This window comes from Alosa sapidissima, chromosome 6, assembly GCF_018492685.1.
Source record: "Alosa sapidissima isolate fAloSap1 chromosome 6, fAloSap1.pri, whole genome shotgun sequence".
Classification (NCBI taxonomy): Eukaryota; Metazoa; Chordata; class Actinopteri; order Clupeiformes; family Clupeidae; genus Alosa; species Alosa sapidissima.
Genome location: NC_055962.1, coordinates 2,120,448 through 2,135,242, shown reverse-complemented (window position 1 = coordinate 2,135,242; position 14,795 = coordinate 2,120,448). Strand labels below are relative to the sequence as shown.

Genomic DNA, 14,795 nt, shown 5'->3' with positions numbered 1-14,795 from the left:
ATGCCAGTCACTGATCGCAATTTCAAAGTTCGGAAAGCTTCATCTTTTTAAGTTTTAAGTGCAGTGGCCCCTATCTGCCCCCTTTGGAATTATATCTCGAGCCTATTATAAGGTCCAGTGCGTTATGTCCTGGGATTCGGATGTGCTCAAAAAGAAAAGAAAAAACACTGTTATAGATGGTTATGAGGAGCATGTGAGAGAAAAATTTGATGATCATTGATCGTTGTTTTGGGACGTTAAGCCTTTTCCATAGGCGTCAGTGAAGGAGATTGAAGAATGACCATTTTTTTTATACGAAAATATTTCTTAACTACAAAAACTCAGTGTCTAAAAACTCAGTGTCATTCAGACTCAACCCTCTTGTTGTTTTATTATCTTTTTCGTTGTCGTTTGAACGTTGGCAAGCAGGCATGTTGCGGTTGCAATTTCAGTGAAATTTCTACAGTAGGCCTACAACATGCTTTTATGCTGGGCTACTGTCAATGTACAGAGGGTCCCCGTTAAGACACTTCATTCACGATAATGGTGATTCACGCAGCTGGGTGACATGTAAGTACAACTGCAGCCGCTTGGGGGCAGCATAGTTCGCTGTGGCGTTCAACGGTCGAACTGGACGGCGCATTCGACAGCAAGGGCTGTGATTGGCCGAGTTTTCAGTGCGTTTCTCTGTTTTTAGCAGCCCCTGCAACATGCTAATCCACTGTAGCCTAAGCTTTGTACATAATGTTAAACATAGTTTTGGATTCAGTGGCAAGATTTCTTGATTGTATAGTGCCTGTCTCTCAGTAATGTTTTAAAATGAGAGCTTCGTCAGCTGGCAGTAGGCTACTTTGTCGGTAGTCATGAGAAGTTCGCTTGCTAACAGAACATAAAAATGCTGCCCAGAAACCTTGTGAATAGTTCTGACACTAACGAGGTTGAAATATAGCCTTTGCCTACAGCATCTCCTTAACAGTAAAGTTAACAAAATGACAGCATTCATATGACAAAGGAAAACGAATCCGGTCACTCAAGACTGTGCCGCAGCCGTGGGGCAGAAGACGCTTGGTGGCCGTCCACAACGTTATAAACTTAACCTAAATAGTCGGCTGCTGTAAGCTACAATCGGATTTTATTGTATACCCCTGTTGTCTCAATGATGATAACATCTCATTTCCGACTATATTTCAAAGTGTGCCGTTCATTTGCATTATTAACATAACATCGTATATTGTCATTTTTGGCGAAGACATGCATTCCGTTAGGGATATTGAACATATTTAACATTCTCTAACCATCGTGATTTCGAATTGGTGCAGTTGTCAGCACAAAAACTCATTTTATTCTTTTGCTCTTTTGCATTGCTCTATGCTGTTCTATGGTGCTTTCTGCCTCTTGGTTGCGCACGCATGTTTTCGTGGCGTTTCATAGAAATCCATATATAATGAGCGCATAAAACGACTTGTTGACGTTTTGGGACATTAATCTACATGTAGGCTACGTTAAGCTTTAAGGATTGTATGTCCTTAATTTATTTATATAGCCCTATTTAGGCTACTTGCGCAAACCCTGGATACTTTTATTGCCACACAACAATATTGGTGGTATTTGTTACATTAGCTTCAAAAGGCACCGCTTCAGAAAGCTGCACTGCTTGTGAAAGAAGGGGGTGGGGGAGGGGAGCTTGCAGCCAAGTGTCGGAAAAATGCATAGCCTACAACACAGAACCCGCTTCTCGCATTAGTCACTGACAGTAGACACGCTTCCAGCCTAATGACTTTCACACATTTTGAATGTCTTTCTATAGGCTAAGCATATAATGGAGATAGAGTAGAAAACTGGATTTAACTAAACAAATGTAACTAAGTAAACTGATTGTTTACTCTACAGTAGGCTATGTTCCCCCTCTCAGGCTGTACAGTAGGCCTATTGAAAGTAGGCTAATGAGCTCAATAGACACGTTAGCGCTTCCATTAGGAAACTTTCGTTGCAGACTTTCACAACTGATTGTTTAGCCTACAGTAGCCTACTGTAGGCCTACTCTACAGTAGCCTAGGCTATAGGTTATGTTCCCCCTCTCAGGCTGTACAGTAGGCCTATTGAAAGTAGACTAATGAGCTTAGACACATTAGCGCTTCCAGCCTAATGACTTTCACACATGAATGATTTACAGTAGACGCATTAGCGCTCCACGCAGTGGCGTAACTAGGCCTAGTAGGTGCAGCAAGTGCAGTCGCACCAGGGCCTATGACCTCCGTCGCTACCCCCGCAATGCAATTGCTGGAAAATTCTATACCGGTCCTTTCTGACTACCTGCGTGCCTTTGACCAGGCCAAGGCTACAGCGCAGACACTCGCAAATAAATGGGGGTTCAGAGTACATTTGAAAATGTGAAGAGTGAAGCGTCACTTTGACGAACTATCGGAAGATAAACGCTTAACCGATGCAGAGAGATACTTAAAAGTGCAGGTATTTAATGCAACTCTGGACATCATAATCAGTCAGCTCTCCCAAAGATGTGCAAGCATGCGGGAAACTTGTTATGTGTTTGAGTCTTTACGTCCTATGATCCTTCAACTCGCCGGTGATGATGAACTGCTTGAAAAGGCAGTAGCCTACGTTTGTCAGACCATTATAGCATGGACATTGCACCGACATTCCCAACACAACTCCTCTCATTTAGGTCTTGCTTTAAAGCAGAGATTTCACAGAAGTCATCTATTTTTCAACTTGCCAAAAGGCTGGTGGTAGATTATGACAGTGTAACATCCACATTCGGGGAAGTGTGTACTGCTCTCATGTTGTTTCTACATTGCCTATGACTGTGGCAACAGCTGAGCGATCTTTTTCCAAATGTTCAACAATTGCTGGTGTACAGGCTATAATCAATTAGCTAAATCATTTGTCCAGCTGTTTAAACATTTTTTCGTGTTACATTCAAACGCAAAAGGTGCTTTGATATATTTTGTTTAAACGTTGGCAAGCAGGCATGCTGCGGTTGCAATGAATGAGGATAATTGGTTTTATCTGCGGTGTTATTTTTTGCATTTTGAATATGACTCGCTCCAGCACGTCTACTTTTTTGCACGGTGCTTTCTTAAAGGAGCTGCACCATCTTACAACAATTGCATCTACATTTTCATATTAGAATGTTTTGTCAAGTGTAAGCTTAAACTACCGTGATCAATTTAAGTTCCCGTGCCCCCGCTGCGTCATGGAAGCAGTAAGTCAGTCGCATCAAAAATAGCATGGCACCCAAGTGACACCTTGTGGTTGTTTGTGTCAACTGCAGTTTGTGCCATTTCTGCTGAGAAAATGGGGTGCGTGATTCATGAAGGAACCCGTCCAAACTTAACGGGGACCCACTGTAGGTCCACACTAGTGCATTCTCCTCTTTGACTCACCCCACTGTTTTTCTATGGAGTTTAAATCAGGGGACTGAGATGGCAATGGCCGAAGTTTGATTTTGCGATCAGTAAACCATATTTGTTTTGATCTGGACGTTTGTTGTGGTTCATTGACCTGATATATGATCCAGTCATGACCAACGTTTAGTATCTTGGCAGAGATTGACAGATTTCCTTTAAAAATGTTCAGGTTTTTGATGTTGTTCGTGATACCACGCACCTTAATTAGATTCCCAAGGCCTTTGGGAATAAAAACAGCCCCACAATAGCACATCGCCTCCACCATAATTCTCATTAAGTATGGGGTTCTTTTCAGTATAGTCATTCTTCTATGTACGCCAAACACACCTAAAGTGTTCCTAGCCATCTGACAATAGACCACACTTCCAGACACTGTCACTGTACCATTCGGTAACTCCTACCATTTACATTGGTAATTAAATGACTGGACAGGCGTTTACCTAGCATGCCCTCTAAATAAGCTATTAGCAGTGAGGTCACTGTTGAAGATTGTTTGGGGGACTTGGTGACCCCAAGATGACACCTTTGTCTGTAACTCTCCAATAGTGGTCTTTATGGAATTTTTTGCCTATCTTACCATCCTCCATACTCTATGTGGGGGCGAGATAACCATGGGTCTTTGTCCAAGCATGTTTGTTACATTTCCAGTTGATTAGAACCGTTTAATCATTGTTTGAACTCTAAATATAGGCATTTTCAACAAAGTACCTAGTTTTTTATAGACATTCACTGACTTACAAATGTCAACACACTTTCTTTTTATTTAAATTTAGTGTATTCTCTTGTCTTTCTGATGTTGAAAAATGACAAGAGGATTTAGCCTCTGTGTCACTTTATTTTCATACCTTAGTGAAAAACAAAGTAATAACAAAGTTGAAATTAGATAGGGAAATACTTCTGTTTTTGTATGTAAGATTTTGTAGGGGTGGCAATAATTGTGAGCAACGTGTTTTCGTTAAAAATATTTATTTCTTTATGAGATTTTCTTTTTTCTCAGAATAAATTTTCTTCCCTTAAAGGGTGGATTTTTCCTTGTTGTTTTCATTGTGAGAGTACAATGAACCATCAAAAGATTATTTTCTATGCCTGTTTTTAGTAAATATTACCAAAGGTGCCAATAATTCTGGAGGGTACTGTAAGTAATAATATATAATAAAGAATGTGTGACAGACATCATTGCTGGTTCTGTTCTGAATTTCTGTAGTAAAGTCAAGTTATTAGAGTTTAGCCGAAACAGATGCTAAATACAATAACCATTAGCAGAATAAATTCAGACACCTGCATGTATGATGTAGCATAGCCTAACAATGTAAAATGATAATGGGTAAAACTTTTTTTGGGTCGGTATATAAGCCCAGTAGAGGTAATGGAGCCTGGGTCACTTCTAGCGTAGGCTAGGCTACTCTATATGGCCTTCAGTCTCGTACCTACGGCCAAATTACAGTTGCGGGGATATCCTTTACTAACCCATGTGTCATATTGCTTAAATATGCCAATGAGAACAAGACATGTGGTGTTTCTGTTTGTATTCTGTATAATATGGATGATATCAGGTGCGTAAAAAATGTTTGGACTGTCAATGCTCTTTCGCATAGTGCTGATTGGAAACAATAGTCAACAACTACGACCAAAATGGAGGATCATAGACAGGAAGCGCCTAACCCTAGTTGGCTTTGCAATAAGAAGCAAAAAGGCGACGAACGACCGTTTAGTCTACCTATCCTCATGGTTGTGGAGGATGTGTTTTATTCTCAAGATGGCCTAATGGTGTAGCCTAGGCTACTGTCTACAAAGACGTAGGCTGCCTAAAATACAACTATCTACAGCAGGGATGTTAAAGTCAAATACATTAGAGGGCCAAAAAAACAAATTTGCTACAAGCCGAGGGCCAGACTGGTTCAATGTTTATTAAAACATATTAAAATGACTGCTCGTAACCTATTGAACCAAGACGTGTACTGTATTTTATTTAATGATTAAATGAATAATGACTGTGACTGAAAAGTTTGCTAAGTCTGGCAAAGTTTGCACAGAAATGTATGATTTTCCCCATCCTCACCGACCTTGTCATAAAACTTGTTTAAATGATCATATGATGCCTCCTTGCTGCTTTGTCGTCTACATCAGCCTTTCTCAAACTTCTTTGACCTGAGGCCCAGTCAAGGCATACTTTGGGGTCATAGGGCCCACCTACATGAACCCACCCCCTCCTCCCAACCCCCATTAAATTATCATAATGATATCACAATTATTATTATTTTTATACTATATTGCTATACATGCACTTCAAAACAGTCAATGTTTAAAGTGCTAAGATTGTTCACAAAAGTTTGTGAAAACATGCACATCAGAGTACTGCTTTACTATACATATATTAGGCCTACAATAGTTTAATTGTTTTTGCATGATGCTTGCATGAGAAATACTTCTCAAAACAACAGCAGTTATATGGGTGCCGTTGTTTTGGGATGTTTCCCTCATGCAAGCATCATACACTGATAGAATATTTATATGCTATTTAATTACATTTAATTTGAATGCCTGAATGTAAGGATTCAGGAAACACAATACCAGCTTTTGTGAATGGTAAATGGCGGATCAGATCATGCGTAAATCACTGATCTGGAGATCTTTAACTAAGACTAATTAATAGCTTTTGTCTGACTTAATACTTAATGCCAAACAGTGTTTTATATAGTCTGTGCTCTGTTTTTTATTTTAATTTTTTATTTTGTTGCATAAATCCACGTCGTTCTATTAAATGTCGTTTCATAATTAAATAGCCTTCCAAAAGGGTGAAGCTTAGCTTTGCTACCAACGTGCACACGCATGCATTGAATAAACACTCATACCACGACTTAATTCTATGCCTCTATGTTTGATGACACCAAATTAACAAGTATTTCCTACTAATTGCAGAAATGTTTGTTTTCTTTTTCTGTCCTCGGCTCCTTGATCAATTGCGCAGCAAATTTTCAGACGATGGCCCGGGAATAATTTCACTCTGCAGACCATTGTCCACATTGCGGACCGCGGCCCATAGTTTGACAAATGGTGACCTGCATGCTGCCATATTAAGGGCTTTTTACGGTGTGTTTTAGTCTAGCACCCAGTTCAGGCACAACACTGGGGAGGGGGGTAGCTGAAAGTTGACACTGACAGTTGCCCTGACTGAATACTGATGAATAATGAAGCCGAGGCCCACTTGCGGCGCCGCAGTGAGTTCGCGGGCTACTGTTGCATTATGGGGAATGGAGTATTGGTGCGTGCAAAACAGCAGCCGGCGGCTGTGGCCTGCGGGCCTTGACTTTGACATGTCTGATCTACAGTCATCCAAAAATGAATTGCCAGAGATAAGGGGGAAAGTGGCTATTAAGGGGAAAAGTGCAGCATTTTAAACATGGCAAGAATATTTTATATTATGGGATAACGTTTTATTGATGCCTGAAATGTTGACATTGCTGAAATACAGAGATGTAGCCTACTGAGAGGCAGCTGCAGACAACAACGTTCAATAGGTTCAACTTGTCCCTTGCCTACCAGGTGGATGTAAACAAATCTATAGAACCTAGAATACGTCACATGAAAAACGTTAATATGGCTCTGGGGGTAGTAATATTCAAATTGCCCCTTCTGTGATGTAACAATAGGTGAGAAATCTGACCAGCTCACAGAAGTGCATGGTTTCTGACATCATCTCTCAACTAGTTATGGGATGGTTATGGTTATGGGATTTTGCAGACGCCTTTGTCCAAAGCGACACACAAAAACAACATAATATTTAAAATTTTAACAGGGAACAGATTAGAATGTTGGTCAAACTATAATAAGGAGAATAGCAATAATAAACAATAATATATAAAAAACAATGATATGGTAAGACTATACTAAGGAGAATATCAATAATAAACAATAATGTCAAATTAATCAACAGCTTAATGGAAATAAAACAATATTATACAAACCATAACGCATAAGAAGTGCTTAAAGAACTAAGTGAATGTCTTTAGACCCCTCTTAAATGACCCAAAACTACCACAGGAACGGAGAGCACTGGGCAACTCATTCCACCAACATGGAACCACTAAGGAAAAGAAAAGAGTCTTGAATTAGACCTAGTGTTTATGACTGGTCGACAACAAACGCTCATCAGAAAACCGCAGTGGGCGGTTGGAGATGTAAGCCTTGATTATTGAATTAAAATAACTAGGAGCAGATCCACAAAGCATAACTAACCCACAAAAACTCAATGCATTTGATTTGCATTTGGAGTGTTTGTAGAAGCATCAGAGACCCAATTGGAAGTACAAAAGCACAGAAAAAGTGAGTTTTGCATAATACGGTCCCTTTAATGAAGATTTTAGTTGGGCAGCCGTGATGTTTTTATTTGCCCTGGATTTCCCTGTATCTTAAATAGGAGTAGTCTGAAATGATGCTCAATAAATTAGCATTGCTGCAACTGTAAGTGCTCCTGCTTACTTGCTGCGCAACCTTATAGAATGGAAGTAGCCTAGTCCAATCGAATGCTTGCAAAGTTGAGATCAAAAACAAACTTTTCACCGGCTTTATGTAACTTGTCGTGGTAACATATGTTACACGTTGTGCAGTAAAGGCCTATTTAATAGTAATTCAATCACTCATTTAGCATATTTTCCACCGGACATTCTGTCTGTTCAATTTTTTTTCTGCCGGACAGCTGTATGTAAAACTGGCCAATTTTCAACTGTCGCCAGCTAACGTGAACGTTTGTAGTAGCCAGAGTGGCAGGGAGCAATGTTGAATTACTGTGTATTAGGTTTGGTGTTTTCTTACTGAGCTAGGTCATTAGCTGCTTGTCAATATCGACTATTCATGCAGGTCATGTAGCCTAAAACTATATGCTACTACTAATATGACACCGAATTGAATGATTGATTGATGATTGAATGAATGAATGATACATTGAATGCTTGCTCAATTTCAATGTAAATGGAAAAGTATTTTCCAATAAAAAAAACTATTTGTTTGATACTATAGTAAACACAGAGATAATGGCATGACAAAAGAACAATATTCAGGAAAACAAGTCCTCAATCAGGGCATTAGTAAGCAAAGAGGCTGGCACTCACCATACTACACAATGTGTACTAGGCTTAATGTAATAATATCAGTAATATCTGCATAATGTGTGTGCCATCATGAATAAATACAGTATTAAAAAAAACAGTATTTTGTCTTTTTCTGTTTTCTTCTCAGGCTAGTAGTACCTTTTCTGTTGTGATATGAGGCAATATATACTGCTCAAATTAAGAGAACACTTACAGTTTTCCACAATTGTTAAAACACATTTTTTAAAACCTTCCACCCTTTTCTCCATTCTCAGACTACATTCACAGAATGTCTGACAGTTCTTTCAAAATAAAACACTCGCCTCAAAACTTTTACTTGTGCTCAGAACCAAACAGTGTCATAGTACCGATCCAGTGTATGATTGAAGTGTTCCCTTAATATTTTTGAGCAGTATATATATTAATCAGTAGTAGGCTACATTAAGAAAGTGTTTGTGTACTGAAAGCCTTCAACATATTCATGATAAACTGTTTATTCTATTTGTCTCTGACTGTAGAATGAAATACAATAAAGTGTGGCTAGCCGACCCGAGCCCGACTGTACCCGACAGGTTGGGTCGGATTTGGACAAATATTTAGAAATTATACTCAGGTTTGGTTCGGGTTTGGACACATCTGTTTCACAAGATGGAAGTTTTTTTTTAGAATAAAATTTAATTTTAAAAAGGACCTAACAGCCTTCTTCCTGTGTGCAAGATTTGTTTATGTTGCTGTGACAAGGCAAGACAGACTATCTTGGGTGACGTTAAAAAAAAAGTTGTTAGACTATCGGGAGATTTTAAGACCAAAGAAAATGATGGGAAGTCTAGGCATACTAGGTGGAGGTATTTGTGTTGCATAGGCTACCAGTATAAGGCCGTCTCTTCAATTGGAGGAGAGGATTTCCTTGAGTTTCCCCAATTAACGTTGATGCTGCATATAGATCAGTGACAGAAGGACCGTAGTTTCAATGACTGTTGCAGTTCATTTCAAGACTTACATTTTCAAGAAGTTTGGCAATATTAAGACTAGAATTCTATTTCAATAGGCTATGCTTGCTTGGGCCTCCTGTGTTAATGTGTGTGACCTCCTGAGTGCGTGCACGCTCATCTGATGATTCTGTAGACTTCCATTTTGACAGTTGTTTAATAAGTTAAAGACAAGCTATCCACAAACGTGAACATTTAATCACCAGCATGGGAATGACTGAGGCATCATCTGTGTCGGGCTCGGGTTGGGTTCGGAAATAAAAATTAAAATGCCGGTCGGCTTAGGGTCAGATTCGGACGCAACTCTGTCGGATGCGGGCCGGGTTCGGACAGAAATATGCGGCCCGAACCGCACTCTAACATAAAAACCTATAGAGGGCTAGTCATGCTAAATTAACAATACCGTGATATACAGTGAAACCATCAAAATCTTAAGAAGTACTGTGATATTCATTTTTTGTCATACCGCCCAGCACTACTATGACAGTATCATGAATGAATTTACTGAGTTCTTCAGAACGACGCCTACTTTCATAAATGTTGGTGAATGCAGACTGCATGGCGAGATGCTTGATTTTATACATCTGGCATTGGGTCTGAATGAAATATATTGTATCCCAATACTTTTGTCCATATAGGTTTGTGCGTATCAGTTATGTGGCACCCAATTGGCTTGTCATAGAAAGGTGGTGATGGGCGCTACCTCATAACTTTCTCCAGGTCCATGGTTTTCACTCATCACTTGTTGTGGCACTGTGTATCCTTCTCTTAAATTTTCTTCCAGGCCCTAAATGGCTTCTTCTTTGTGGTGAATCGGGAGGGTCGGATTGTTTTTGTATCTGAGAATGTGACTAGCTACCTGGGTTACACCCAAGAAGAACTGATGACTTCCAGTGTCTATAGTATCCTTCACGTTGGTGACCATAATGACTTTGTGCGCAGTCTGCTGCCTAAGAGCTTGGGTGAGTCTCAATCTTTTCTTTTCATTCTTACTTTAGATACAACGGAGTATAGGGTCGGGGTAAACTCCTTCAATTTCTTCATTAAAAAGATTAATAACATTAAATCTCATATTCCTTCCCTAAATTGAAGTGGTCTCTCATATGAAATCATCCTCTTGCCACTCAGATGTTTTACCTTCACACCTGTTTAAGGAAGTCTTTAACATCATTTGCCCTGTTGTTTTGGCCATTATCAATAGCTCCCTATCTACTGCAGTGGTCCCCACTAGTTTTAAGCATGCAATTGTCCAACCTCTACTAAAGAAGCCCAGTCTTGATTACAGTGACCTGAAAAACTATAGGCCTATTTCTAAATTACGTTTTGTTTCAAAGATCCTGGAAAAAGTTGTTCTCTCTCAGGTCACCTCTTACTTGAATGTTTTCAACATCCATACATCCATTTCAGCATATCAACATTCATTAAACTTCCAGACTGTCAACAACTTTTATACTATTTACCTTCAACTTTTAAACGGTCTACTTTTAAACTATCATTAAACTATCTATTAAACTAGCTGTCTATCAACAACTTTTAAACTATCTACTGTCTATCAACAACTTTTAAACTATTTACATTCAGCTTTTAAACAGTCTACTTTTAAACTATCAACTTTTATTAAGCTATGCAACCGCCATGTCTATCCTAGCATCACCGTAGTAACCATCTCTGTATTATCTGTTTTATTATTATTATTATTATTATTATTATTATGTGTTTTTATTGTCATTTATTTATTTATTATGTGTTTTCATTTATTTATTTTTTTGTCATTTATATTTTTGTTTTTATTACTGTATTTATTGATTTTATTTTTTTCTGAGCACCTTGGGTCAATTACATTGCTTTAAGTGTGCTATATAAATAAACGTGACTTGACTTGACTTGACATCATCACCTTTTAGGGCTTCTCATTCAAAAAGTATGTGACACAAATTCATTATTATTACATACAGTATTTTTTTAAATTGGGCTTGCTTTTCAAAAAGCCCGTTTTCAGCAAAATTTGGTGATTTGGTCAACAGTCCCCCCCAAGGTCTGTTGAACTTAAAAAGTAAATAAATTATTCTGAATTGAAAATAACTTTTTCGAGTATAGCACAGATTTTATTTATGAACAATAAGGGTTGAATTGTTATAATTTGGCACACTGATTGGGGACAGTCCCATGATTAATTTCACCAAGTTTCATGCCGGTACCTTGAGTGCTCAAGTGCCACCAACAGGTAGAGGTTGGACGTGCGTTCACGCACGGAACTTTTGACCCGTTGGGCCAGATTTTCAAAAATGAGGTATCATTGGAATCCTTGGACCAAGCTGAGTTTAACATACCCTATGACAGTAATTTCTGCCATGATTGACTTTAGCGAGAGTGAAACTAAATTTTCACAGTTCACAAATGTTGTCAGATCGACACCAAACTTGACACACATGATCTTTAGACCAAGCCTCACACAAGTTGTGCTTTTTGTCTTCATATCTAAAACCATTCGCCCGTAACAGCCAATCGAAATGGGTGGCAGAGCCGCCAAACAGGAAGTGAGCTCATATCTCAACAACCCTTTCATGTTTCATAACTAAACTTAGTACATAGACTTATGACACCATAAGGAGGACGATCAAACATGTTGGTGACCTTTGACCTCTAGGGGGGCGCTGCAATTAGCAAAACTGCATTTTGGCCTGTAGCTGTTCATGTGTTTAGAAGTAAAACTTACTAGTGGTGTTTGTCTTAAGGCCGACAAATGCCATTGGTGATGTCACTGTAATCGATCTGGTTGCCATCTTGAATTATTTCTGAAACACAAAAACATTTTCACAGGTCACACATTTGATCCGATCTTCACCAAAGTTGCCACAGACCATCTTTAGATAATGCCTTATCAGTGCATTACTTTCTGGATAAATTGACAAAATTGTTTGTCCGTCACAGCCAATCGAAATAGGTGGCGTTGCCACCAAACAGGAAGTGACCTTATATCTCAACCAATCTTGGGTTGTTTGACATGAAACTTGCTGTGACTGCTTATATGTATGATGCAACAGTATAGTGTTGCCATGGCAACTCCAGCTTCTCTGCTTGGCCCCCTCATTGCTGCTTGCAGCTATATTTTACATTTACATGTTCTGCAGAAATATTCTGAGGCAGCTGTGGTACAGGTAGTAGATTTAAATGATTTACCCTGCAAGCTGGATGTACTCGAGTCCTCCTACTTCTAGTCACCACAGGAATAAAGTCATAAGGGGTAACACCTGGGTGTAACAGAACCAACAGGGTAGAAAGAGGTCCTGGGACATAATGTAATTAGTCATTAGTTTTATTCCTGTTTCTCGTTATTCATTATTCCATCGAGTGATTTACCCCACACTCCTCTACCGTCATAATTTGTCCAAATAATTGTTTGTTGCCATTTAGGATAATTAGATATTGGATGTGGGATTTATTTATTTTATTAGATATTTCTTGTGTGTGTGTGTAAAAATGGTGTTGTCTCTTTATGAATATTAATTATCATGGAAAGTTTCCTCCTCTAAATAATCTTGTAAACCTTGATTTTATTTGGGGTATTTACAGTGAATGGAGTGCCATGGCCTCAAGAATCAGGTCGAAGGAACAGTCATACCTTTAACTGTCGTCTGCTGAAGAGGCCACCAGATGAGGTAGACTCAGCGAACCAGGAAGCACGTCAGCAGTATGAGTCTATGCAGTGCCTCACTGTGTCTCGGTCTGTGTTGGAAGAGGGTGAAGGTAAGAAATTCTTTGTGTTGTAGGAGGCAAATGAAAGAATGGGATTAATTAATTGTGTAAAAAAATGCATACGGAAAGTATTCACAGCGCTTCACTTTTTTCACATTTTGTTATGTTATTGCCTTATTCCAAAATGGAATCAGTTTTTTTTTAAAACGTTTGCAAATTTATTAGAAATAAAGAACGAAAATATAGTATGTACATAAGTATTCACAGCCTTTGCCTTTGCTTTGTTGTGGCACCTTTGGTAGCAATTACAGCCATTTTCAGATCCCTCCAGAGATGTTCAATGGGATTCAAGTCTAGGCTCTGGCTGGGCCACTCTAGGACATTCACAGAGTTGTCCTGAAGCCACTACTTTAATATCTTATCCAACCCTGGAGCTCTGTCAGAGTGACCATCCGGTTATTGGTCACCTCCCTAACTAAAGCCCTTCTCCCCCGATCACTCAGTTTAGAGGGACGGCCAGCTCTGTGCTCCACTGTGGTCATAAGGACTTTTAAAACCGCAGAAATTGTTCTATACCCTTCCCCAGATCTGTGCCTCGGGATAATCCTGTCTCGGAGGTCTACAGACAATTCCTTCGACTTCATGCTTGTTTTGTGGTCTGACATGCACTGTTAACTGTGGGACCAAATCATGTCCAATCAACTGAATTTATTCACAGGTGGACTCCAATTAAGTTGTAGATTATCAATTTTGAGCTTGAGCAAAGGCTGTGAATACTTGTGTACAAGTGATTTGTTTGATTTAAAAACATCTCAAACAAAACTTTTTTTTAAGTAGGGGTTAAATAATAATCTGTAGAATTTTAGAGGGAAAAAATCAATTTAATCCATTTTGGAATAAGGCTGTAACATAACAAAATATGGAAAAAGTGAAGCGCTGTGAATATATTCCCTATGCACTGTAACTTTACATTTACTACCTGTTAGATAATGGCCTTAATTTCATAGTTCACAGTGGAGACTGCAAAAACCTTCCTATACAAACATGCACAATTGCATGTACATAGTTGAATAGTGCAGTCAGTTGTTTCGCTGTGCCAGTAGATAAAATTTATCTCAGTATTTCATCAAACAGGCGTTGGCATTTAGGCCAGTGACATTAGGCCAATAATAATTTAAATTCAAATAAAAATGTAAAAATTGCACCGTTGTCCCTGCCGTGTCTATGCTCCCCAAAAGACCGGTTTACAAAATAGTTAATTGGGGGCCTAGCACCGAAGCTGCGAAGGCACCCATTGAGTTACTAGCTTTTCCTATTATTATTATTATTATTATTATTATTATTATTATACAGTATATCTGCTATTGGAGTCTATGGCAGCCCATAGAACGCCTGACTAAAAAGTGCAGATTTTTGGCTGAAAGTTTCGGGACACTCCACTGACCACTCACACTCATTTACGGACCTCTAAACCCAGCCGTCTAGCGCCACCAACAGGTCAAAATCTGGCCGAAAATTGAACCGCTGGGTCTAAAGATATCAAATTTGGTACACTGATTCAGCACTGTCCCATGATCACTCTCACCAATTTACAGAACTCTATGCCCAACACTCTA

General features: G+C 39.0%; 1 protein-coding gene and 1 long non-coding RNA gene across 4 annotated transcripts in view; both read left to right on the top strand.

Annotated features, from left to right (window-relative positions):
• The window catches only part of ncoa1 (nuclear receptor coactivator 1), a 159,222-nt gene that overhangs the window by 41,852 nt on the left and 102,575 nt on the right, over nt 1–14,795 (top strand). For all 3 annotated transcript variants that reach the window (XM_042094295.1, XM_042094296.1, XM_042094294.1), the window contains exons 6-7: nt 10,268–10,445; nt 13,057–13,230. In XM_042094295.1, coding sequence (XP_041950229.1) covers nt 10,268–10,445; nt 13,057–13,230 — 352 coding nt within the window. The remainder of the gene's footprint in view (nt 1–10,267; nt 10,446–13,056; nt 13,231–14,795) is intronic.
• LOC121711026 lies at nt 7,616–8,572 on the top strand. The gene is made up of 3 exons (XR_006032228.1): nt 7,616–7,749; nt 7,828–7,829; nt 8,558–8,572. It is a non-coding gene; the product is annotated as an uncharacterized LOC121711026 (long non-coding RNA).